Source organism: Urocampus carinirostris, chromosome 20 (assembly GCF_059441175.1).
Source record: "Urocampus carinirostris isolate Australia breed hairy pipefish chromosome 20, RoL_Ucar_1.0, whole genome shotgun sequence".
Taxonomy (NCBI): domain Eukaryota; kingdom Metazoa; phylum Chordata; class Actinopteri; order Syngnathiformes; family Syngnathidae; genus Urocampus; species Urocampus carinirostris.
In genome coordinates, this window is record NC_142368.1 from 6,783,317 (window position 1) to 6,810,813 (window position 27,497).

The 27,497-nt window shown below is 42.8% G+C and overlaps 1 protein-coding gene and 1 long non-coding RNA gene across 6 annotated transcripts in view; one reads left to right on the forward strand and one right to left on the reverse strand.

Moving 5' to 3' along the window:
* evlb (Enah/Vasp-like b) overlaps positions 1-27,497 on the forward strand; it is a 49,117-nt gene that overhangs the window by 14,604 nt on the left and 7,016 nt on the right. For 3 of the 5 annotated variants that reach the window (XM_088324811.1, XM_088324807.1, XM_088324809.1), the window contains exons 2-6: positions 17,273-17,441; positions 19,285-19,462; positions 23,364-23,430; positions 26,306-26,382; positions 26,442-26,674. In XM_088324811.1, the coding sequence (XP_088180937.1) occupies positions 17,307-17,441; positions 19,285-19,462; positions 23,364-23,430; positions 26,306-26,382; positions 26,442-26,674 (690 nt within the window). In that variant the 5' untranslated portion in view covers positions 17,273-17,306. The remainder of the gene's footprint in view (positions 1-17,272; positions 17,442-19,284; positions 19,463-23,363; positions 23,431-26,305; positions 26,383-26,441; positions 26,675-27,497) is intronic. The other 2 variants (XM_088324808.1, XM_088324810.1) reach the window with 2 other exon arrangements.
* LOC148346107 (uncharacterized) overlaps positions 8,264-27,497 on the reverse strand; it is a 255,697-nt gene continuing 236,463 nt past the window's right edge. The window contains exon 4 of the long non-coding RNA XR_015848249.1: positions 8,264-8,298. This is a non-coding gene — a long non-coding RNA (uncharacterized LOC148346107). The remainder of the gene's footprint in view (positions 8,299-27,497) is intronic.

Consider the following 27,497-nt stretch of genomic DNA (forward strand, 5'->3'; position numbering starts at 1 on the left):
TCAGGACCCAAACGCGTGACGGTCTCACACAAGCCAAAAACTGTAATTTATTGTGAAAAATCAACGATAAGTGGGACACAATCATGAAGTGGAACACACTTTATTGGATATTTAAAACTTTTTTAACAAATACAAAACGAAAAAGAGGGTGTGCAAAATGATTCAGCCCCATTGAGTTTATACTTTGTAGCACCACCTTTTACTGCGATTACAGCTGCAAGTCGCTCGGGGTATGTCTCTATCAGTTTTGCACATCAAGAAACTGATATTTTGGCCCATTCCTCCTTGCAAAACAGCTCGAGCTCAGTGAGGTTGGATGGAAAGCCTTTGTGAACAGCAGTTTTCAGTTCTTTCCAAAGATTTTCAATTGGGTTGAGGTCTGGACTTTGACTTGGCCATTTTCACACCTTGATATGTTTTTTGGTGAACCATTCCATTGTAGCTTTTGCTTGATGTTTTGGATCATTTTCTTGTTGGAAGACAAATGTCCGTCCCAGTCTCAGGTCTTTAACGGTTTTCTTCCAGAATGGTCCTGTATTTGGCTCCATCCATCTTCCCATCAATTTTAACCATCTTCCCTGTCCTTGCTGAAGAAAAGCAGGCCCAAACCATGATGCTGCCACCACCATGTTTGACGGTGGGGATGGTGTGTTGAGGGTGATGAGCTGTGCTGCTTTTACGCCAAACATAACGTCTTACATTGTTGCCAAAAAGTTCGATTTTGGTCTCATCTGACCAGAGCACATTCTTCCACATGTTTGGTGGCTTGTGTTAAACGTTTAACGATACTTTTTATGGATATCTTTAAGAAATGGCTTCCTTCCTGCCACGCTTCCATAAAGGCCAGATTTGTGCAGTATACGACCAATTGTTGTGCTATGGACAGATTCTCCCACCTCAGCTGTAGACCTCTGCAGTTCATCCAGAGTGATCATATGCCTTTTGGCTGCATCTCTGATCAATTTTCTCCATGTATGAGCTAAAAGTTTAGGGGGACTGTCCGTGGGCATCATTTAGCCGCCTAAGACCACCTGAGTAGCCCACGGACTGGTCCTGAAAATAAATGATGGATCATTGTGATTTTTTTTTCTTTTTTTTTTTTTAAGAAATGGTAAATCGAAGTTATTCTAACATCTAACGATTACAACCTGTTAATAACATAGTAACAGCAGTAATGACATGTTATTTTCAAAATGCATACGAAACTGGTCGCCATTAGCGCCAATCAGTAACAGAAAAGCAGCTCTCCGCTTCAAAATGGTTGGCGACTACTACAAACGTGTTAATAATGAATTCAACTTTATTTCGAACATGACAAAAACAAAACAACAAGTCAAAAAATAAATACTATGTTTATTTAACATGTCAGGAAAGGAATTGGAAGAAGCCTTCGCTTATCTCATCCTACCCCTTCGACTTCCTCAATAATTGTCTCTCACAGCTTGCTGTTCTGTGTATTTACATATAACAAACACCTCACAAATATACTTATTTACATAGGTGAATACGAAGGTGTCATGAACCGGAAAAGCATCAGGACCCAAATGTGTGACGTTTCTCGCACAAGCCTTTTATTTTACGGGAAATGGGGAGTCATGCACGTTAGGGAGCAGTCTGGCTTGGAATGATAGAAAGCCAGAGGCTGACAAGATCGATACAAATTGCCCAAGCAGATATCGGACAGATGGGGTCGATACCGGACAGGACGGGACAGACAGGATTGATATCAAACCAGGATATCGAAAATAAACAGGACAAACTATTTGGGAACAAAACTGGAAACGGATATTAAAGCAGCAACAATACCAGACAGGAAATAGCAACAGGAAACAGGACCGAGTCAAAACCCACGTCTTGCGGGGCAGAGGTTTGTTGACAGACCGACAAAGGGTGAATGAGAGCACTGAGCTTAGATAGAAGGGAAGCCAATCTGTCAACGAGACACAGCTGGCGCCACACGGGCGGGTCCAATTGGGTGCCATGGCAACCGTGACAGAAGGAATATTATTCTGTCACTAAAGTAGACTAATCGATACAGGGTTATTAGCGTTGTGCTGTAAGCACCATCAAAGCTTTCCACTTTTTTCTTAAACGTTAAAATTACATCCACGTTGTCTGTATCTTGCGGATTACATCTCATAAGTACATCTCACGAGCATGATGGGAAGCGCTCGAGTTTCCCAAGGTCCCTGAAGGGACAGCCAACGTGCGTTATTCCCATCCACGCGTCGGCGGATTAGGGCCGACGTGGGGCAAGCGACAGGAGGAAAAGCACTGTTGGGAATTTGAGTATTCCGGATTATATAATTTGTGAGTATTCTGGGTCAGCGGACGCACCGAAGTGATGGGTCACGGATGCACGCAACAACATGTCGGCAGCGCTCGCGTCCCGGCCAATTACGGATGCGCCCGCGAGACGTTCAAGGGCATTTGGCCTAATGGCCTTTTAGCAAGTGGAAGATTTGGAGAGGGATGGCATGTAAACACATATTTGGATCCAAGATAATCAAACGGAGGTCTAGTATTGATTGCAAAACGTGCATAACTTTGGATGTTGGCCCCTGAACGATATGGCAAAAATTTTTATGATGATTAAACGATTATCGGTCGATATTCATAATTTTTGCGATTTTTCACAATTTTTTTTTGTTTGTTTTCCATTTATTGTCCCGGGTAAAAGTCAACAAAATGCTGTTTTAAACAACCTTTAATAATGGGGTACCTCTACTTGTCATGATTACTGATGTGATTCACCTGTGCCCGCTCATTTGGCTGCGGGCTCTGATTGGCTGCGGGCTCTGATTGGCTCCCTGTCCCTACTTAAACCTAGTCCTGTCAATCCCCTGTTGACGGTCAGTCTGCCAACCTCTGTTTGTACAAGGCAAGCCTTTTTAGACCCTGACTCCCACATGTCCCGTTTTTGCTCTCGTTTCTCTCTACGACCTGTTTTGATCCCGACCATGTTTTGCTCTCCCAGTCCCGGCTACTGACCAATTTTTCTGTCCCTGAGATTGTCATCGCTTGCTACGAAAGATCCACTTCCATGTTCGGATCACAGTCCGAGTCCGACTTGCTTCCCGCGTCCAGCGGATGCTGCCTTTCCTCTTTCTATTAATAAACTTGTGGTTAACGCTATGCATTTGGGTCCTGATTCCGTTCTGGTCGTGACATTAAATCGTTCTGGGAGTAGCTTCGTAACCTGAAAATTTCGTGAGTAGAGACGCATTTTGAATGTAAATGGGTTAATCTGTTCTAAGCCTCGCAAAAGTGCAGTATGATATATTTTTTAAAAAATCATCAAAGAACATTAGAACATGAAACAAATACATGATACAATTAGACTACTGCACAATGAGCATAAAGAGGCACTTCATGTAAACAAAGAATAAAGGAAATAAAAAAAATATTCATTTATCTTTTCGCTTTGTGTTTCTTGAAAAACGGATCCAATGACGTCTGCTTTTGCCGGCTTTTGATACTCTGTCAAATACGCGAGGCAGACATCATAATGAGCAATAGCCTAACTTGTCAACACCTTACCTGGTTGATTCCTTTCCACAAATTTCAAGACTTTGTGGAATTTTGCTAAAATGTCTTTATTTTAATTCAGGCTGCGTCCTCCTCCTCGCCATCTTTCCAGAACCCCTCCAGCTTGTCTCTGAACTCTGAACTGTGACGGTGACACGGAGAGCATGCTGGGAGCATTTATGCACATTTGGTTGTTCAGCCCGTTTGTTTACGTTTGGGAAACTCTAAAAGCGGCTAATGGCAGCGCGTACCGTACTATATTTTTAATGTATCTGGAAACATCTTTGTTACTAAGGGGAATCTTTTCCTGTTCAGGTACTTCGTAACCTGAAACTTTGGTATGTGGAAACATTGATTAGTAGAAGTGTCACGTCCAGAAAAAAGGGTAGACCCAATCGCGTAACATTTCTCACAAGTTTATTGAGATAGAGAGGAAGGGCAGCGCCCGCGATCTGGTGCTCGCTAGACGCGGGAAGCAAGTCGCTCTCGCAATCTGATTGTGATCCAAATACGGAAGTGGATCTTCTTTAGCGGGCGATGGCAGTATCAGGGACGGAAAAGCAGGTCGATAGCCGGGACAGGAGAGCAAAAACGTGATCGGGTTGGAAGCGAGTCGTAAGCCAGAACGGGAGAGTAGACGTAGTCAGGGACAAAAAGAGGTCAAAAGCCGGGACGGGAGAGCAGACGTGGTCAGGATCAAAACGGGTGGAAGTCCGAGACAGACGGCAGCAAAAAACGGGACGGGCGGGAGTCAGGGTCGAAAAAGGCTTGCCTAGTGTTCACTAAGGTTCGCAGAAGGACTGACAACAGGGGACAGACAGGACTGGGTTCAAATAGTGACAGGGAGCCAATCAGAACCCGCGGCGGTTGGCGCCAAATGAGCGGGCACAGCTGAGTCACATCAGTAATCATGACAATATAGACTCAGATGTGCAACAGAGGCAAATGAGTTACATTTAACAACTCACCTCACTGAGTCGACAGTTGAATTTGTCAAACAAATGTTTCATTTCCGGAAGTGCCCACGGTGACATCGCCTGCCAGGCGCTGTCAGATAAATCCAGGCGCTTTTTTTGTGTCACGGCCATTTTGCGCTATGTTCGTGAGAAGGACTTGGAAGTCTCGAGTCTCTCCCTCCGCAGCATGTGTTCCTATAAAGCATTAAAGAGTTTCCTGGTTGCTGATGCTGAGAGATGCACAGCAACGGCAACAGCGGGGATTCAGAAGGAAGGAGGTCGACGTGAAACTTTAATGAGATGCTTTTATGCCGGCATTATCGGCCGTCGTGTCTAAAAGCCGCTAAGCCCAAAGTGGTCATGACGGGAAACGGTCCCCGGGCTTCGAGCCGCAAGGACGGGGATTGTCGAAACCCCCTCAAGGTGACTTGAAGGTCATGTCGGATGAAAATAATAAAATTGCCTCAGAGCTCGTGTGGGAGATGCTGGCGAGACAGAAGCCTGATAAGAACTTGTGACGCTACTGGAGAGAGAGAGAATCATTTTCCAAAGAGGAGGAATTGTGATGCTATTATTAGAGACTTTTAATGCCCTTCTTCCCAAAAAGTGAAAAGTTAGTTTAAATATTCTCTCGCTCTCATTTTCTGTTTGTAGCTCGCTACTTTCTAGCTAGCAATTTAGCTCGGTACCTTTAAACCATTGTACATTTCAAGCTAGAAAGCTATCTATGTGTGTTTTTACCTTTTAATTCCATTTCTAGCAAGCTTTTTTTTTTAAAATAGCAATTTAGCCTGGTACCATTCAATCTTTGTACATTTCTAGCTAGCTAACGTACCTTTCTAGCTAGCTATGCTTTGATCTTTTTTTTCCATTTTTAGCGGCCTACTTTTAAAGCTTTTTGTCATGAACCAGAACAAGATCAGGACCCAAACGCGTGACGTTACTCACACAAGCCTGTTATTTCTCGGGAAATGGGGAGTCATGCACGTTAGGCAGCAGTCTGGTGTGAAATGACAAGATTGATACCAATTGCACGAGTTGATATCAGACAGATGGGGTCAATACCGGACAGGACGGGACAGACAGGATTGGTATCAAAACAGGATATCGAAATTAAACAGGACAAATTAGATGGCTTAGAGTTGCATTTCTTCCTTTGAAGGTACTTAAAAAATTGGCTTTGAAAGTGCTTGAATAGTGTCATGAACCAGAACAGGATCAGGACCCACACGCGTGACGTTACTCACACAAGCCTTTTATTTTTCGGGAAATGGGGAGTCATGTACGTTAGACAGCGGTCTGCCGTGGAAAGACAGGAAGCCAGCGACCGACGAGATCGATATCATTTGCCCGAGTTGATATCGGACAAAAGGGGTCGATGCCGGACAGGACGGGACGGACAGACAGGATAGATAATGAAACAGGATATCAAAAATAAACATTACAAACTAGACGTGAACAAAAACTGGAGAGAATAATAAACGGGACAAAAATAGACGGGAACGAAACTGGAAAGCGATATCAAACAGGACAAAAATGAACGGGAACAATACCGGACAGGGAATACCAACAGGAAACAGGACCGAGTCAAAACCCACGTCTTGCGGGGCAGAGGTTCGTTGACGGACTGACAAAGTAAAAATGAGAGCACTGAGCTTGAATAGACGGAAATCCAATGTGTCAATGAGCCACAGCCGGCGCCACACGGGCGGGGCCAATTAGGCGCCATGGCAACTGTGACATTTTTACTCTCCTAGCTAGCGATTTAGCGATATTATTGCTCTCTTAATGAGAAGGCTATCGTCGATTTTAGTTTTTCGGTCTTCTTTCGTGCATTCGTTTATTTGTATTCCCCCGCTGCTCATTCATTTTTTTCGTCCCCGCCAAGAAGTCATATTTGTAGGCCGCAGCCAATATTCTATGCCTGTTGTCTTGCCAACAGATTAGCCCTTTGGCGCGTGCTAGCGACAGTCTAATTCGGTGGTTGGGTGGGGGTCTCTCTCCAAATGCCGAGCGTCCATCGGAGCGCTAGCAGTGTTTGAAAATATGAGCATGACGGAGTTTTCGTTTTCCATAATTGAAGCCATCAGCGTTTGAAATTGGAACCGCCAGTAAATTCCGTGGCCTTGAAAAAGGATTAGGTGAATTAGCATTAAAACTCTTGTCAGTGCTCCAAGCGGCCAAATGAGCTTTATGCTGACTGATCCCCCGCCCACAATTTAAAAAAATTGTAAAAAAAAAAAAATTGGTTAAAAAAAAAGTGGTTAGCATGTCCGCAGCACAGTTCTGAGGTCATGGGTTCAAATCCAGCTACTAGCCTTCCTGTTCAGAGTTTGCATGTTCTCCCCGTGCTTGCATGTGTTTCCTACGGGCACTCCAGTTTCCTCCCACATTCCAAAAACATGCATGGCAGGTGAATTGGCCTGTCCAAATCGTCCATAGGTGTGGACGAGCGAGTGAGTTGTCTGTCTCTGTGTGCACTGCCCAAAAATAGCTGGGATGGTCTCCAGCACGTCCCGTGGCCCTACTTTGGGTAACTGGTGCAGATAATGAATGGATGGATGGAAATACAAGTGCTTAAAGTGAAAATACAACTTGTTGCATTGCTCAGACAAAATAGAAAGAATACATATATGTCACGGTTGCCATGGCGCCCAATTGGCCCCGCCCGTGTAGCACCAGTTGCGGCTCATTGACAGATTTGCTTTCAGTCTATTTAAGCTCACTGCTCTCACTCTTCCTTTGTTAGTCCGTCAACGAACCTCTGCCCCGCAAGACATGGGTTTTGACTCAGTCCTGTTTCCTGTTGGTTTTTTTCTGTCCGGTATTGTTCCCGTTTACTTTTTTCCTGTTTAATATCGGTTTCCAGTTTCGTTCCTGTCTATTTTTTTCCTTTTTATTATTCTCTTCAGTTTTCATTCCCGTGTAGTTTGTCCTGTTTAATTTCGATGTCCTGTTTCATTATCAATCCTGTCTATCCCGTCCTGTCCGGTATCGACCCCAACTGTCCGATATCTACTCGGGCAATTGGTATCGATCTCGTCAGCCTCTGGCTTCCTATCATTTCAGGCCAGACTGCGGCCTAATGTGCATGATTTCCCGTAAAATAAAAGGCTTGTGTGAGTAACGTCACGCGTTTGGGTCCTGATCCTGTTCCTGTTCATGACAATATATACATAAATAACATACAATTCATACATTAAACTACAACGTCTCAAAGGGATTGAGTTAAATTGTAAATATACCACAAATACTTAAACACTCCCACTATAGAGCCAGGCTACAGTTTTCTCCTTATATGTGTTTACGATTCACGGAATATGGTTCGTTGGACACCAATGAGGATGAAACTCTGGACAGCTTTTTTTGACGGTCCCTGGCCTGTTCTTGGGTCATGGCAACATTGGCACCAGTCCATTCCTTAATATTCTTGGCACAGTTCTTTTTCGGTCTTTCTCTCTTCCTGCCCCCTTGGACTGTCCCCTGGAGAATTACCTTGGTCAGACCTGATGATCTTGTGACGTGACCATACCACTGAAGTTTTCGTCTGCGGGCTACCTGATTGGTTCCCTGTCCTTTTTTTAGGCCCAGTCCTGTCACTCTCCGTCAGTCAGTCAGCGAACCTCTGTTTGTACAAGGCAAGCACTTTGACTCTGACTCCCGTCGGTCCCACTTCTTGCACCCGTTCCTGATCTCCCAGTTTGTCTCCGGCTTCAACCTGTTTTTGACCCCGACCACGTTTGCTCTCCTGTCCTGGCTTATGACCCGTTTTTGGTCCCGACCACGTTTTTGCTCTCCTGTCCCGGCTATCGACCTGTTTTTTCCGCCCTCGTCACCGCCATCTCCCACTCCGGTAGATCCACTTCCGTATTCCGATCATGATCCGATTGTGTGAGCGGCTTGCTTCCCGCCTCCAGCGAGCACCGGATCGCGGGCGCTACCCTTCCTCTTTCTATCAATACACTTGTGGTTAACGCTCCGCATTTGGGTCCTGATTACATTCTAGTTGTGACATTTAGTGAACAATTAAGAGGCTGATTTCTAAAAGGTGTGTAATGTTGACCACAAAATCTGTTGGCATTGTTTTTCTTATTTTACTATACTGAGACTTTTTTTAAACTGAAAAAGTATTACATATATGTTTTCTGCATAACCTTTTATCTAATCTATTCATGTACTTGTTCGTTTATTTTCAATTTTTCCCTAGAATAATATGTCAAATTGGAAAAATATATCAAAATGTTAGTGAAACAAGAAATATTATACTTAAAATGTAAACGTATCTACCTTTGGGCTATCTGTCACGAGACGGAGTGGAAGGGGGCTGTCACGAGGCGTGGTGGAGTGGAAGGGGTGACCGGACCAGAACGGAGGCAGGAGGCAGGAAGGGAGAACTCAATTGCGTAACTATCCAAAACTTTTATTCACCAAAATAAAAGTTGTCCAAAACTCTGGGACATGACAAAACAAACAGTTGTTTCTTCCAACTCAACTAAACAGGACAAGGCATAACAGACCGAGGAATGTGTATATGTAATGAGCCAGCCCCCGCAAAGCCCACAATCCAGCCTTAAATAGCAGACACGCGATTAGTTGAACTGCTTCAGCTGGGCCCAGGGGGCGGGGCAGACCGGTCGCCAAGGCGACCATGACACTATCTTTCCGTTTTAAAGCGTTTTCACTTTCTAGCTAGTGATTTAGCTCGCTACCTTTGAACCCCTGTACATTTCTAGCTACAGAAATTTCTATGGTACCATTCTAGCTAGCTATCTAGCTTTTTATCTTTGTACCTTTCTAGCTTGATCATATCCATTTACTATATTGACCTTTTATTCTGTTATGAACTAGCTACTTTTGAAGCTTTAAGCCTTTCTAGCTAGCAATTTAGCTAGATACCTTTAAAACGGTTCACATTTCTTGCTAGCTTCCCTTGTACCTTTCTAGCTAGCCATCTACCTAACTTTTTATTTTATGACCTTTTTAGCTATATGGTACCTATTTAGCCAGCTAGGTATTCCAGAAAATTAATACCGTTTCAAGACAGGGTGGAAACATGATATATTATATATATATATGAGCCATATTATCTGGCAACCTAACAAAAATATTAAATGAATATATTTAGGTATTTTTTTTGTAGTTTAGGTTTTATGGCCTCTTTTTATCAACAGAAACAATTCAACAGCCTGTTTGAAAGCATTTGACATGCGTCTATGTGGGCATTTCACTTGCTTGAAAGCAGGGTTGGTTAGGGTTACTTTAACTTGATTACTTTCAATTACTTTTGGATTACTCCAATACCAAATATGCTAATAAAAGACAAAAGAAACTAAATATGAATACAATGACTAAATTTTGTGCAGGCCTGGGGAGTAACGGAATACATGGAACGGCAAAAATGATGTTGGCAAGCTGTTTGGATTTATTTTCATTTTGTTTCTGTCGCATTTTATGTTAGTTTTGCCGGAGATCAAAGAGATCAAAGCCAGGAGAGAAAGCTTACCACGTGTTTTGAGTCATCATTTTATTCATATTTAGTTTCTTTTGTCTTTTATTAGCATATTTGGTATTGGAGTAATCCAAAAGTCATTGAAAGTAATCAAGTTAAAGTAACCCTACCCAACCCTGCTTGAAAGCATTTAACCAATGTTTATGAAAGCATTTCAGTACAGATTATGAGCGATAGTTTACCTTTGTATTTAAAACGAAACGTTTGACCAGTTTCAATGAAAGCATTTATGTGCTTTCTATGAGCGTATTTTAGTTTGTTTTTTATCGTTTCATTTGCAACACGGACAATTTTGGGACAGCGTGCTATATTTACGGATGATTAAATTCGTACAAAATCATAAAACTGTATGTGGACTGTTTTGAGGGATTTAAAACATGGCTGCCAAGCAGCTGCAGGGGCCACAAAGACTCTTTCTGTTAGCGCGTTTGTTAGCGACGCTAAAATGGATTAGCCCTCACAGAGACGATGGTGGGGGGGAAATAGATACAAATTAGTCACTGTTTCGATGTCTCAATGGACTTTGTGATAATAACTAAGAAAAAAAGACTAACAGTTATTTTAATAACTCTTTTATTTTGAAGAGTTGTCTGGTGCATCATTTTTTGGAGAACTCATAGAACACACGCCAGGAGAGGCAGCCGTGCGATAAATGACTGCTCTTGAACTTGTCGACTCAGTTCAACTTCGGCTTCACGGCAGAAAATGGCGTTGGAGTGTCCCAGCGGCATTGAAAGCAGCATGAATAGATAACACGCCTGTGCTAAAAATGAAAGAAGGGCAGGAAACGGGCATGCGAGTAGCGTGGAGGTTAGATCAAATATGAATAGTTTCTCCAACGGACATGAATAAGTTACACACATGCACACACTCTTTAAATGGCAGCCGAGTTGTTGCGGCAAATTCTGACAGAAATCTCAGCGTGGTAGAAGAAGAGTTATTTATAACATGACGTTTATCTGTATATAAAGAAAAAATACTTTAACACATGAAAAAACTGATGTGCGGAGCATAGAAATAAAATTAGATGTCATGGTTGCCATTGCGCCCATCTTTCTATTGTTAAGACCAGAACGGAAACAGGACCCACTCGTGTAACGTTTCTCACAGTTTCATTGGGAAGAAGGGAAAGGATTGCACACACGATCCAGTGGTCGCGGGGAGCAGGTCGCTTTGAACGCGGAAGTGGGACTTCCGTGGCGAGTGGAAAAAACGGGTCAGTCGCCGAGATAGAAGAACAAAAACGTAATCGGGATCGGAAACAAGTGGAAAGCCAGGAGAGGAGAGTAGACGTGGTGGAGATAAAAAACGGATCGTTGTTCGGAACGGGAGAACAGACGTGGTCGAGATCAAAACAGGTCGTAATTCGGGACGGGAGAACAGACGTGGTCGAGATCAAAACGAATCGTAACGGGAGACAAACAGAAGCAAAAAAACAAAACAGGTGAAAAAGGGCTTGCCGTGTAAAGACAGAGATTCGCAGACGGACCGTCAAAAGGGGACTGACAGGACAGAGTTTAAATACTGACAGGGAGCCAATCTGTCAACAAGCTGCAGCTGGCGCCACACGGGCGTGGCCAATTGGGCGACATGGCAACCGTGACAGTGCCGTGCCACCCTCATTGTCGTACCGAAATGATCCAATTTGTATGCCTGTGCTGTCTAGCGAAATCATTAATTTGGATTCATCTTTACTGGAGATGGAATGGCACTGACTGGTGATGTCCCGCTGGATTTTTTTTCAATGAAAAAAATGTGCCTTGGCTCAAAAAAGGTTGAAAAACACTTAACTAGAGACTTTCTTCTTTCAATAACATACTCAGAAATTTATAGTGAGCCAGATTAAATCATCCATCGGGCTGGATCCGGCCCATGTATGCATAGAATTCATAAAGCGTAGACCGCTAAAGTTTTCACTTATAATGCTACAGGAGGACATCTTTGCTAAAATATAGGGCTGCATTGGCTCATAGGGCAGTATTGGCTCAGGAGGTAGAGTGCTCGTCTTGGGATCAAGAGGTCGCAGGTTCGATTCCCGGCTCCTCCGTATTATATGTCGTAGTGTCCTTGGGCAAGATCCCTAATGCCCCCAATAAGCAGGTAGGCGCCTTGCATGGCTGACTCCCTATTGGTATGTGTGTGTGATTAGGTAAGTGTGAAGCACATTGTAAAGCGCTTTGGGAGGTCTTCATTGACTTGAAAAGCGCTATATAAATGCAGACCATTTACCATTTACCATATTATGATCATCAAACAACGTATGGATGTGTAATAACTCGACTACATTGAAACAAACGTGAATGAATAAACTATACTCCGGTCTCTTTAACCCTGGCTAATTGTCTAAAACAAGTCTAATTGGGGGCTTGTCTGCTGATGTTCTTAATGAAAGAGTGTTGTGTTTGTGAGCGTTGATTTGTTTTTGTGTGGCCTCTAGTGTTGTCTGTCTGCTTTGTCCATCTGACTGCGTTTATCTTTGCGGCGCCCTTTGTCGCCCCACTTTCCGCTACTGTAATCACACTGACACACACTTGCACCATGTGTTCTGCAGACAAAAGACACAGGGAAAAGACCTAATTAAATGTAAAAAGCTGGGGGGCGGGGGAATAGTCCAAGGAGCAAAGGAGTAAATACAGCAGGAGCAAAACAGAGTTTTGTTGTGGTTTATCTAAGAATTGATTACAAAGTAAAACACACGAATAAAATCGTATTCCTTTTTCAGCTTCGTCGACTTGCAAACCTTCCATTCGGTCATTTTCAATTTTCTCGCGGCAGATTGTTTTCATTTTGTTCCACATAGCGTAGAAATCAACACACCATGGCGGCCGAAAACACAGAATGTCACGACCAGGACGGAATCGGGACCCAAATGCGTAACGTTAGCCACAGGTTTATTGATAGAAAGAGGAAGGGCAGCTCCCGCGATCCGGTGCTCGCTGGACGCGGGAAGCAAGCCGCTCACACAATGGATCGTTTTCTGAATACGGAAGTGGATCTACCGGAGCGGGAGATGGCGTTGTAGAGGACGGAAAAAACGGGTCGATAGCCGGGACAGGAGAGCAAAAACGTGGTCGGGATCAAAAACGGGCCGAAGCCGGGACGGGAGAGCAAACGTGGTCGGAGTAAAAAAAAAAAACCAGGTCGTAGCCGGAGACAAACGGGGAGATCAGGAACGGGCGGGTGGAAAAACGGATGCAAAAACAGGACCGACAGGAGTCAGAGTCAAAGTGCTTGCCTTGTAGAAACACTGACGGACTGACAACAGGATAGTGACAGGACTGGGCTTAAAAAGGACAGGAAACCAATCAGGTAGCCCGCAGCGGCTGGCGCCAATGAGCATGCACAGGTGATACTAATCAGTCATCATAACACGGAAAGCATTCAATAAAGTGAAAATGAGCTTTTTTATATAATTATACTCTTGTTAAATATTTGGAGGCACAACTCTCTTCAGTATCCAATGACTTTTAAATTGCTAGTTTTGCTGAGGCATTAAAATCCATGAGTACTTCCGCAAACAATGCATTGCCTGTGACATCTCGTTTCCTCTTCTGTGCAAGCAGCACATGGTCGCCTCCACACAGAAGCATGGAAGTCGCATTTTGTCAGAAATGTCAACAATCTCACAAAAACATCAGATTTTACCCAAAAATTGGAATTTAGCATTAAGGTCTGCAGTGAAAACAGAAGCCTCATGGCATCCTCACCTAGGCCCGCAGCTTTACATCACACACAGTGCCAGTTGCACGATAGGGGGCGCCGCAAAATTTAAGGAAAATCTGAGACTTTTATGTGCATGAAACTATCATCGTTGTTTTAATCAATGACGCAAGCTGCTGTCACCTCCTTTCATGCTAAAAACATGCATTGTTCTCTTCTACACGCCCCAAAAAACTTGCTTTGTATTAAAACTCGTCGTGAACACCCTTCAAAAAACTTCTACTCCAATAGCTTGCGCATAAAGCTAGCGATATTTTGTTCCCTGCTGAAATTTAGCTTCTTCTTCCTCTGTGCCGAAGTCTAACGCGTTCTTCTTCTGAGCCAAACAAAACTAGTCGTTTTTATCAACACTCTGAACGCTAATGACGTCTTCTTTCAGTCTTAAAACTTCAAGTTCTACACTAAAAACTAGCATCTTCTACATAGAAAAATAGCATTTTCTTCTTCTACGCCCAAAAATAGTGTTTCCTTCTTTGACGAAAGCAAGTGTCTCCTCCGTCGTCTTTGCCAAAAACTAGCATCGGGGAAATCAATCATCCGAATTGCAGAGAAAAACAGTTCAGACTTGCAAATGAGACAAGGAAGAAGAGACGAAGACGATGTCCCATCTGCGTCTCTGCTGAGCTAAAATTAGAGCGTCCGCCCTGGAGGCAGAGACAAAAAAAAAGCTGTGTCAGAAAAGAGATGGGATGTGCTAGGTTTTTTTTTGGGGTTCACATATTTGAAAAAAAAAACTACATCAATGGACTATGTTTTTGTCATGTGAGCACAATATTTGACTACAAATGGTGCAGCAGCACGAAAGACAAACACTTAAACAATGCATCACAGGCATCTATTTTTAATCTTGAAAAAATGCTTAGAGACTCACAACAAAATGTCCACTTTGAAGGAAAAAAATGGGTAAATAAAAAACATTTAGCAAGTAATATTACTTCTTCCTCTGGCAGATTATTTTGCCCATGTTAATTTTTGTTTTTTACCTAAAAATAGTCAAGTCATATTTATTTGTATAGCCTTTGATCACAAGTTTAGTGTGGCAGATTCCTCCATCGGGAGATATAGTTGAGTGTCATCTGCGTAGCAATGGAAACTGATATTATATTTGTTAATAATATCACCTAATGGAAGCATGTAAATGCTGAAAAGAAGGGGGCCAAGTACTGAACCCTGCGGAACACCACAAGTAACACTAAAGGGCTCAGATGTCATTTCACCATATTTAACACAGTGCGTCCTATCTGAGAGGTAGGATCTGAACCATAAGAGGACGTTTCCTGAGAGACCAATCCATTTTTCCAACCGTTCTAGTAAGATATTATGGTCCACAGTGTCAAAGGCAGCACTAATGTCCATCTGCAGCAAATAGTATTTCTAACTTTAATGTTTTTTTTTTTATTTTCCCCCCAAAAACTTTATTGAAAATAAAATGAAGACATTCATTAAAAAAGTATTGTCTAAATGTTTTTGGACTACATAAGAACCATTATTTTTAAAATAAGCAAATTTATCTGCTCTTTCACACAATTTAGCGTATTTTTTATTTTGCTGACCGATTTTAAGTTCTTCCTAAAGTAATAAAATAGAATAGAATTTACTTTTATTGTCATTCTTTGTAACAATGCACACAGAACGAAATGTCGATACAACTGACCCGTACAGTTAAGCTGTAGCGAGTCGATGCAGCCAAACAGGGCGCAGCCATTTTAGTCATTAGGTGACCAAACCCCCCAATTCCAACCCTTAATGCTGAGCGCCAAGCAGAGAGGCAATGAGTACCAATGTTGTAAGTCTTAGGTATGACTCGGCCGAGGCTTGAACCAGCGACCTCCCAGTCTCAGAGCGGGCGCCCTACCATCTAGGCTACCGAGCTGGTATATAAAATAATCAGTTGGTCAATTATTTTCCATCTTTAATTCCTATTTTCTTATTTTTGTATTAAAAATATAATTTGTATTAAAAAATGTATTTCTGTATTTTGGATGAAATTCATTTTCAAATATGTAAATAAAATATTTTCATTGTAGGTTATTTTTCATCTGTATTTTTTTTCAATGTCTTTTAAATGTATGTCAAAAATGAAAAGAATGAAATTAGGCAGACGCAGTTGTTTGGGAATTCGGTGAAGAAAATCTCTGATTTCCACTTGTCCTGAAAACAGCAGCCCTCACAGTCGACTTTCCTTTTTTTAATTACAGTTGCTATGTCGGAAATGGGTTGGACTAAAATTCGAGGGCAAGGTGGCCAAAGGGCTACTGCCATCATCTGTTAAAATGGTCATCCTTTTCTTTTATGTACATATGTATTTATACTGCGGTCAACATTACTGGTGGGCCACATATCATTAATTTTGTGACGGGGTCATTGACCAGTAAAACTTGATCACGGGCCGTAACTGGCCCCCAGCCCATACTTTGGACATTTGATGAAAATTGTGAAAGTAAGAAAAGAACTGTTACAAATACAGTCCAAATACCAACCCTAATCCCCAAAAAGATGAAAAAGGAAGAGTTTACCGGGTAGTGACATCTAAAACATGTACATGCACGCGCCACACAAGCAGCTTGATTGTAAGGATGATTTCAGCCAGAACATGGTTTCAGCAAGTAGAATATTTTGAAGACACAGAATCCACCTTGAAGATAAAAATGTATCGAAAGTTTGACTATTTTTATTGTCTTTTATTTAAAAAACAAAAGAATTGGACTGGACAAAAATGATCCAGAATATGGATAAACTGCTGTTCTATCTGCATAATGCGGCTTTATCCATCCATCCATCCATTATCTGCACCCCTTATCCACAGTAGGGTCGCGGGGGTGCTGGAGCCAATCCCAGCTATCTTCGGGCAGTGGACAGGGGACACAGAGACAGAAAATGTACTTGCTCATCCACGCCTGGGGACTATTTGGGCCGGCCAATCAACCTGTCATGCATGTTTTTGGAATGTGGGAGGAAACCGGAGTGCCCGGAGGAAACCCACGCATGTACGGGGAGAACATGCAAACTCCACACAGGAAGGTTCGATCTCATGACCTCAGAACTGTGCCGCACATGGGCTAACCACTGTGCTGCTGTGCTGCCATGAAGCTTTAACCAACCAAAATAATGAAATCACAAAAGATTTCAGTTTTGAGTTACGAGCATATCCCAAAAACAAGATCACCTCACATCTCGAGTCCAAACTGATATTACGCGATCACTTAAAAAATACGCCAATGTCTCCACTAATGCCAAAGCCAAACCTACAGTAGGCCCTTTGCTTGTTGATAGAAAGGATTGCTGTTGTCCTCAATTTGGCTGACAATTCTCCCCTTAATGAGCTTTATCGCCCGTTCCCTACCGTAACCATCACATAATTAGCGTTAGCGTAGCAAGGAACCGGATGGAGACCACCCGCTGCTTTTAAAAGTCATTAACGTCGACTATTTGTTGCTCGTTAAACAAAAACTGCCTACTGGGCAGACAGGCCGGATTTAACGAGGACAAAGCTTCTTTGTAGGTAAAAGTTAGCACGTTTTAATTGCTCTGTTGTTGTTTTTCTGCGTTTCCTTCCCAGCGAGCAGAGCATCTGCCAGGCGAGGGCATCGGTCATGGTCTATGATGACAGCAGCAAGAAGTGGGTGCCCATCAAGCCGGGCCAGCAAGGCTTCAGTCGCATCAACATCTACCACAACACCTCCAGCAACACCTTCAGGGTGGTAGGGGTCAAGCTCCAGGACCAGCAGGTGGGTCCAGGTTTGAGAAACTGATGCTTAAAGGAATTTGAAAAGACTATTTTTGTTTAGGCACAGAATGAGTAGTGTTCCTCCCTGCAATCATGCAGGTATACTGCAAAATATTCCACGCGCCAGGTGACTCGAGAAATTTAATCTCAAAAGTTGACTGATCTGACATCTATCCTCTATCGCTGTGCTGTTACCCGGTAGAAGTCAAGACTCTTAAAAATGGCGCGTCTCGTTGAAATAACATATGGCACATGTACAAAACAGACAGCGATTGCATACCGCTCATTTCTGCTTAGAGATAGTGAAGCTGTTCTTATTATGTTGCTGGGGGACTTGTGACTGTTTTGTCTCAGTTGCGTGTTTCACTCTCCAAAAGATTCAGATTCAGATTCAGATCTACTTTATTGTCATTCTAGTACACGTGTATACAGAACGAAATGTCGATGCATCTGACCCCCACAGTTTCCTTGAATGTACAGATATAAATAATGTTGTATTGTATTTTGGCTACGTATAGTATTTTACCATAGTGCCGATAGTGCAAGAAGAGTAGCTAACCAGATGTGCAAAATGGGCAGTCAGGTTAACAAGTCAGGTACACAGTAACATTAACACTGTAACAATAACGCTGTAATTACAATAGTGCAGAGAGCAATGTGCAAGGAGTGGCAAGCTATAAAAAAAAACTGCCAGTAGTGCAAAAAGTCAGATTAGCAGCCGTTTAGATTTAAGTTAACTATATGTTAGAAAAGCTGAATGATGTAAGTTTACCTACCGCAATTACAGTGTATGTTCATTTTTAGACCTGTCTTGGTATGATATTGTCCGAATAGCTCCCCGTGTGCGTCAGGGCTAATCAGGCTTCCAGTTTTGTTTGGTTTAGGTTAGCCCCGTTAGCAGTCGGCTAGATGGCTAGACTGCAGTGTCCATTTTGTTTATTTCCAGCTGGGTTCGTGTTTGTTGCCTTGCCGGTTTTTTTGTTGTTGGCTCCATGTTAGCCTGGCTGCTTACTGCATGTTTTCGGTCTGGCGGCCTCCTGTGTCCTGCTGATCAGTAACATGCAAGACAGCCTCGCTAGGATCAATAGATTATCAATTTTATTTTTTACCACTGTTTCCTTCTATAGCCACTCTTGTTAATTATTAAAGCTAAAGTTGATGTAAGCTGATTTGTGTTAATCTTTTTATACTTCAGTGTCCCTTGACTTCCACAGCTGGTCATGCAGTTACATGTCGCAAAGATTTTGTGCTTGTCATCTTAGACTTTTTTTCTCTCCACTCTTTCCTTCTCTAGCCACTCATGCAAGCCACTAAGGCTAATTGTTGATGTTAGATCTGTTTGTAAATCCTGCTTTGTCCTTCAGTTTCTCTTGCCTTCCACAGCTGGGATCTGGCGCTTGTCATATTCAACTTTTTTCACTTTTTCCACTGTTTCATTCTCTCCACTCATGTTGTCAGTAAGATCCATGATTCGGGGTACCTACAATTTGCAAATCCTGCTTTCCTCTTGCAATCTTTCACCGGTCTTTTTAGTAGCTTCTCCCGCTATTCGCTAAAGCAAGCCGCTTACACAAGTTCTGACCAACTCCAGCTATTAGCTCTTTTCGACCACTCTGGTGTCACATGCAAGGGTTTACATCAGCTTTTATGTCCTGTCGCTGGCTAAAATTCGGAAAATATTGGAGCAAGCTTCCGAGTGGTATGCATCGGTCCCTCATAGTGTCTTCTTTAAATACAACCGCTTCAGCTCCATTCAAAGATACAATGACCTCTAGTGGTGAATTATTACACACTGTCACTTTAATGAAATTAATTCATGGAGTCACTCTTAACTTAACCTGCAGGTGGTCATCAACTACTCTATAGTGAAGGGACTGAAGTACAACCAGGCCACGCCGACCTTCCACCAATGGAGGGATGCACGGCAGGTCTATGGTCTCAACTTTGCCAGCAAGGAGGAAGCCACCACCTTCTCCAACGCCATGCTCTTCGCTCTTAGCGTGCTTAGCGCGCAAGATGGAGGTGAGTCGCTAACGGTGAAGCAATTTAGCTTTTCCATTCCCTAATTTGCTCATTAACTAACTTTCGTTGGTGTTATAATCGTTGACCTGATTATTTGACTTGTAAAGCAACTATGGTTGTCATAAATATGATTCAGAGTAGTCAAGAGTCCAGTTTTTTGAAATTATACAGTAAAACAAGATCATCAAAATTAGAAAAATAAGAATGAATTAATAGTAATTATAATTAAAAAATAAATTTGCTAAACAATTTTCCTGTCACGGTTGCCATGGCGCCCAATTGGCCCCGCCCGTGTGGCGCAGCTGCAGCTTGTTGACAGATTGGCTTCCCCACTATTTAAACCCTGTCCTGTCAATCCCCGGTGGTCGGTCCGTCTGCGAATCTTTTTTTACATGTCGAGCCCTTTTTCGACCCTGACTCACGCCTGTCCCGTTTTTTGCTCCTGTTTGTCTCCCGCTATGACCTGTTTTGATCTCGACTGCTCTCCCGTCCAGAATAACGATCCGTTTTTTATCTCGACCACGTCTGCTCTCCTGTCCCGGCTTACAATTCGTTTCCGACCTCGACCACATCTTGCTCTCCCAGTCCCGGCTACTCACCCGTTTTTTCCGTTCCCGACACCACCGTCGCTCGCTATGGAAGATCCACGCGTTCGGAGCGACCTGCTTCCCGCGTCCAGCAATCCCCGAATCGTGGGCGCAACCCTTTCCCTTTCTTCTCATAAAACTTGTGAGAAATGTTACGCGAGTGGGTCCTGTTGCCGTTCTGGTCCTGACATTTCCAACAGAATAGGATTTTTTTATTTAGATCATAAGTTAATTTTTCTTTTTCTCTTACGTGATTTGCTCATTTATTTGTCTTATTTAAAAATGTATATACATTCTCACTTCACTGTTTTTTTAACTGTTGATATCATTTATTTATTTTTATTTTGAAATAAATATGATTTGAATAATACAAATAATTCTTAAATTAAACAAGAAAAAATATCTGCCAAAAGAATTCAATAATTTATAGATAGAAAAAATATCATTTTTAATAAATTTTCTCATAATTTCATGAACAAGGTTTTAACAATTAAAAATGTAGTTATTATTTGAATTAAATATTTAAACCAAATATTTTACAAGAAAATAAAATTGTAACTTGAAAAACAAATAAAAAATAAAATTAAGAAATAAAACGAATTGATGCATAAAAATAATAAAAAATCTACAAACGAATAATGGATGAGTGGATGATATCGTACTATGATCGCAAAGTTTTTAATTTAAAATTTTAGTTACTGATTACTTTCTAAGGTTGGGGTTGGTTCACTTTTTATTTCAACAAGTCTTTGTTTTTTGTTTGTTTTTGTCATGATTACTGATTTGACTCACCTGTGCCCGCTCCTTTGGCGCCAACTGCCTCGGACTCTGACTGGCTCCCCGTCCCTATTTAAACCCACTCTTATCTGTCCCCTGTTGTCAGTCCGTCTGCAAACCTCAGTTCACACTAGGCAAGCCTTTTTCGACCCTGACTTCCACCTGTATTTTGCTCCCGGCTTCGACCCGTTTTTGATCCCGACCACTTCTACTCTCCTCTCCTGGCTTACGACTCGTTTCCGACCCCGACCACGTTTTTGCTCTCCTGTCCCGGCTACTGACTCATTTTTCCGTTCTCGACAGCGCCATCGCTCGCCACGGAAGTCCTATTTCCGCGTTCAGAGCGACTTGCTTCCCGCGCCCAGTGATCACCGTATCGTGGGTGCAACCCTTTCCTTTCTTCCTATAAAACTGAGAGAAACGTAACGCAAGTGGGTCCTGTCTCCGTTCTGGTCTTGTCAGTTTTTTTATAGGGCTATAGAAATGAACATGACTTAATTTGACTATAGCTAAAATATAGAAAAAAATCAAGAAATTTGTGTTATGCATGGCATGTTTATCTTCCCAACTATACTTTTTTGCATGTATGCGTTCTAGAGGTGACTCAAAATAAATGTGTTAACAGCGTGAAACGTGAATGATAACCCGAACCTAAAAGATAAAAAAACTGCCAGCAGGGGGGGCAATCGCCTCTATGCCCTCTAACCCAAAGTCCTCACCTCCTTTCTAATTGTGTGGTTTGTAAGTTTGCAACCTGACTCCTTTCGCTCGCTGCACTTCTGCCGCCTCCCCGTTTTGCGTTACGTGACAGATGATCTGTGGAGATAGATGGCGAACGGGGGGCAGGGCTAAAGGGAGGCGGTGAAGGGGCCCTGGGTCAGGTGAGGCGAAGAAGATGATGATGATGGAGGAGGAGGTGGAAGGGCAGGCCGAGGAGAGCCATGGTAGGCGGCAGCGAGTGGCTTTGTCGGTGTTTGTGCCTCTGTTATGGTCGCTTCTTCTTCTTGGGCATGTCATGTAGGTGTCTTTTGTTGATGCGTGCTGTGTGTGGTCTTATCATGTTATATTATTCAAGAATTAGATTACTTATTAATGCCAAGAACTGGCTGTTTGATATGTTTTTCTTTACATTGTGTAGTTACTATGTTGTTACAATGTTATTAATGCGTTATTTACATTCACGGTTCACTGATCCCTTAATCGCCGCGGTCGTCAGGGCGCCCTGTGGTGGCGCCCATCATTGTTTTTTTGGGTCGGATCTTGCCCCCTCACATGAAACAGGACTGTTTTCATGGTTACCAGTAGCAGGAGAAGCCTCCTGATCCGACTCGGATACAGCGCCTTCATCATCTGGTCGCTGTTGTTTTTCGGGGTAAAACGTTGTCATACTTCTCTTTAGAGATGATCCGGATCTCGGCATTGATGGGCGGCGGCATGTGACAATACTATATCCTAAATCACTGAAGGGAATTTATTTTGTTCCGAAATTTTGTGGGTCACATCGTACAATTCACGTTGCATCACACGTGGCTGTTATATTTTTGTTTGAAAACAAACTTTGTGACGATGAAGTTATGTACTGTAGCTTTTGTGAAAAACTAAAGGCTCAAAGACTTTTTATCTGGGAAATGTCACGAGCAGAACGGGATTAGGACCCAATTGCGTAATGTTTTCTCGCAATTTGATTGAAAGAAAGAGGAAGGCCTGCCCCCACGTTCCGGTGTTCACTGGACACGGGAAGCAAGACGCTCTTGCACTCGGATTGTAATTCGAACACGGATGTGGATCTTCTGTAGCGAGCGATGGCGGTGTCAGGGACGGAAAAAATGGTCGGTAGCTGGGACTGGGAGAGAAGAGCGTGGTCTGGGTCAGAAACGAGTCGTAAGCCAGGAAGGGAGAGTAGACGTAGTCGGGATCAAAAATGGGTTGTAAATCGGGACGGGAGAGCAGATGTGGTTGGGATCACAACAGGTCGAAACGGGAGGAAAAACGGGACAGGCGGGAGTCAGGGTCAAAAAAGGCTTGCCTTGTATCAACAGAGCTTTGCAGATGGACTGACAACAGGAGAGTGACAGGACTGGGTTTAAATAGTGACAGGGAGCCAATCAGAGCCCGCAGCGGTTGGCGCCAAATGAGCGAGCACAGGTGATTCACATCAGTAACCATGACAGTAAAAGACTTTGTTAAAATGATAAATGATATAATGAGTTACATAAATGTATCAATAAATAATTCAATAAAATGGTTCAACTAAAAATACATAATAATTCAACACTGTATATTATTCTTATTTCGCTCAAATTCACTTTATTTTGTGGAGTATGGAACGGATTAGGATTAATTACGTTTTTCATCTCATCTCATCTCATAAGCTGCACCGCTTATCCTCAGTAGGGTCGCGGGGGTGCTGGAGCCCATCCCAGCAATCATCGGGCAATGGGCAGGGGACACCCTGGACTGGTTGCCAGCCAATCGCAGGGCTAATTGCATTTTTGTCAGATGCATTTCACCGTGTGTCTTCCATTTTTATTTTGCAGGTCCAGCTGTGCAGCGTCAAGTCCAAAATGGGCCGAGTTCGGAAGAGATGGAAGCCCAGAGAGCGAGGTGGGTCCCTCATTATAGAAATCTCAGCTCCCAATGATTTTTCATCGGATATTTGCCTTCTCGAATCGTCTCAAATCAATTAAAATATCTAAAGTGTAACATATTGGAAACATAAATTACTATATAAAACATAGAACAAGTATTTTTATATTAAAAAAAAAACTTGAAAAAATATATATACTATAATCCCTCGTTTACTGTGGTCAATGAGGACCTGAACAACCCACATAATGCAAAAATTCACAAAGTAGCAACCCCCCTCATTTTAAACATGCGCTCTGCCAGCCCCCGCTTGCAGCAATATTCGACCAGGGATAATCGATCTGTTTATTTTAGGCAGAAAGTACAGAAACAAGGGCTGCCACATATAGCGCAAATTTGCTTTTAGGGCCCCTGTTCTCAAAAATAATCAATTAGGGATAATGGATCGCAGCCAAACCAGTGCAGATCATCATGGCGGCATGTTTCAGTGACCTGAACTGAAAAAAGTGCAGTCTTCCAGCCCCTCTCTCAGTTATCGTCGACCAGACATAATGGATCACGATCACAACCATGCATTTCATTTTAGGCCGGCCAGAACGGCACACCTCCTGACAAAAGCGACTTCTTTTAGTTCCCGCTTGCGGTAATATCGGATTGGAGATAAGGGATCGCAGCCGCACAAGTGCAGTTCATTTTAGGCGGATAGACCATAACGGCAAGAAAAGACCTCCTGGGCCCAACAAAAGTGAGCCTTGTCGGTCACCACTCGCACGAATGGCCAAAGAGAGCAGCAACATGGGATCGAGGATAATAGATATCGGAATATTTTTCAACCCGCTGTGCAGTGAAGACCCGGAGTACAGAGCGCGAAGTATTACAGTCACACATTAGTATACAAGCACATACACACGGCTGAGTAATCCTCGCTACTACTCCTCTTTGGGTTCATTTGGAGTTCGCTTCCTGCTTTCTGAGATAATTCACGACTACACATTTTGTGGACTTTGTTTAAATCTAGTAAAAACACAAAACTGCGTCTTAATATTACTTATGAAATGTGAGTTGTGATATAATACTGTAGTAATACTGTAGTTGTATAGACAGTAATGATTGATATTTGGGTGGACGGGGAGATTTAATGGTCAAAGGTCTCTCTTAATTTCAAGGGCGGGGTCTTTTCGGGGGGGGAGGTATTACATCATCATTCTGAGCGGCAAAGAGGATTTAGGATTTTTTTTTTCCAGAAGTGATATTATTATTTTTTGGTTGATGCAGAAGAAACCCAACATAGAGTTGTAGTAGCTTCACTTCGGATTTTAATATTGAAAAGTTTATTCTGTTTTTTATTCCGGACACTTGCAAAGGAAATTGAATAGGATGTCAGTTTGTTATTTTGACTGTTATTCGTCTGAATATTATATGCTGTTTTCGTCATTGTGACTATTGGCCAATTAGGTTGCTGTTCTTTGATATCCACACCCATCTGCTTTTGTAACCTTGGAAATTTAATAAAAAGAAAGGGATCGGAGGGCTTTTAGAATGGGTGGGAATATATTATCTGAGATTTGGGCTCTTGTTCTCCTTTACAGTTCAAAATCCATTGACGTCTTCTCTCCTTGTTTCGAGTGTCTACTAAACCAGTGGTCCTCAACTGGTCTGACTTGAGGACACTACCATCCCAATTTAATGACAAGCTGCGACCCAAATCAAGAAAACATTTCCACTTCTTGAATTAATCAAATGAAAGGATTGTGCAGATTAAAGCAGATATAGTAGACTATGTCAGGAACCGAAACACGATCAGGACCCAAATGCGTGACGTTTCTCGCACAAGCCTTTTATTTTACGGGAAATGGGGAGGCATGCACGTTAGGCAGCAGTCTGGTGTGGAATAATAGGTAGCCAGAGGCCGACAAGATCGATACCAATTGCCCGAGTAGATATTGGACAGATGGGGTCAATACCGGACAGGACGGGACAGACAGGATTAATAAAGAAACAGGATCTCGAAATTAAACAGGACAAACTAGACAGGAACGAAAACTGGAGAGAACAATAAACATGACAAAAATAGACGGGAACGAAACTGGAAACAGATATATAACAGGACAAAAATAAACAGGAACAATAGCAGACGTCTTGCGGTGCAGAGGTTCGTTGACGGGCTGACAAAGGAAGAAAGAGAGCACTGAGATTAAATAGACGGAAAGCCAATCTGTCAACGAGCCAAAGCTGGCGCCACACGGGCGGGGCCAATTGGGGGCCAAGGCAACCGTGACAGAATATATAAAATAAAATAAAAATGACCAGTAAAAACCATAACAACTTATACAATGTAAACTCGCATTTAACCCTCAATTGCATATATGCTGACCCCCTAGGACTGCCCTTAAAATAGCTCAAATATATAAGGTGTGAATTAAAAAATGTGCAAAGTATAGCCAGGATTTAAACAGAGCAGTTTTGCATTGAATTGGCAGAAGGCAGAGGGATAGGAGGGGGCACAGCAGAGAGAGAGTTCAGATTCCTGACAGCCTGACAGAAGAGGCTGTCCTTGAGCCTGCTGGTTCTGGCTCTGAGGTTGAAGAACTATAAACTTTTCAAATGTATGACTTAATTTAGACCACAAAAGAAATAACTACTTATTTTATTGTGGTTTCAAGAAATATGCACATATTGTTTCATTTTGATTGATATTCGTGAGAGGATAGCTAATTAATGAGCGAATTGATTTAAAATGTTGGATTAACTATGATAATCGGGGTACGATAGTAGCACGACAAAATGCAAAACAAAGGAACTCGATCTCAGCTTCAAAAAGGTTGGTTGATGATTCAAAGATAGGGAAATTTTCGAGTATTATTAACAAGAGTGTTTGTTTGTGTTCTTGCAGGCAGATGATGGAACAGCAACAGCAGCAGCAAATGCAAGCCCACATGGAACGTGAGCGACACTCCTCAAACTCAGGTAGTGATGTCCCACGGTGATGATGTCACCAAAATGGCAGCTCCCGTTCTCGTCCTATCCAGGTTCTCCTTTCCAAGGCCATGCCGCCGTGCTCTCAGTGGCGCCCCCGGTGGTCCCGCCCCCTGCGTCAGTGGCGCCACCGCCCCCTCCGCCGCCTCCAGGACCCCCGCCTCCTACTGCCGGGGCCCCGCCTCCCCCACTACCGCCACCAATGAGCAGCCAGGGGGAGGAGACACAGTCCCAGACGGGGTTGGCCGCAATGATCGCCGGCGCTAAGCTGCGACGTGTGCAAAGAGTAAGACCCCTCAAACGTATTATTCATTTGTATGATTATTTCGTATGGGTGCTTGAAGTCCTTTAAAATACTTGAATTTTACTGTTTTTTTTAAAGTAATTAAAAATGTTGGAATTTATGGTGAAGTGCTTGTAAAAGCTTAAAATTGTTGCCATGTTTCTCAACAAATCTGCTGAAAAATTACGCTGACGCTTCTCTCTGGTGGCTTCGCTTTGCCATTGCATTCCTTCTTCCTCCGTGATTAACTGCAGCTAGCATTAGTTTGTACGGAATTGTCCTCTGAAGCGTCATAGCCCCCTATGGGTTGCGCCGAAGAGGACAGGTGCATGCTACTCCTAAGTAGGGCACTATGAAATGTTATAAGTGCAAGGATTACATATCAATTATGGACAGTATTTCGGACCTGCCTGGTGTGTTCCTCGTTCTTTGTGATACTCTCTGCGCTTTAAACAGACCTCTGAGACTATCACAGACTTGATTACACACAGGTGGATTCCATTCATCATCGTTAGTCATTTAGATTAACATTGAATCATTCAGAGATCCTCACTGAACTTCTTTGCTGCACTGAAAGTAAAGGGGCCGAAAAATTTTGCACACCCACTTTTTCGTTTTTTATTTGTTAAAAAAGTTTAAAATATCCAATAAAGTGTGTTCCACTTCATGATTGTGTTCTACTTATGTCACTGTTGCCATGGCGCCCAATTGGCCCCGCCCGTGTGGCGCCAGCTGAGGCTCATTAACAGATTGGCTTTCCGTCTTTTTAAGTTCAGTGCGCTCTCTCTTACTTTGTCAGTCCGTCAACGAACCTCTGGCCCGCAAG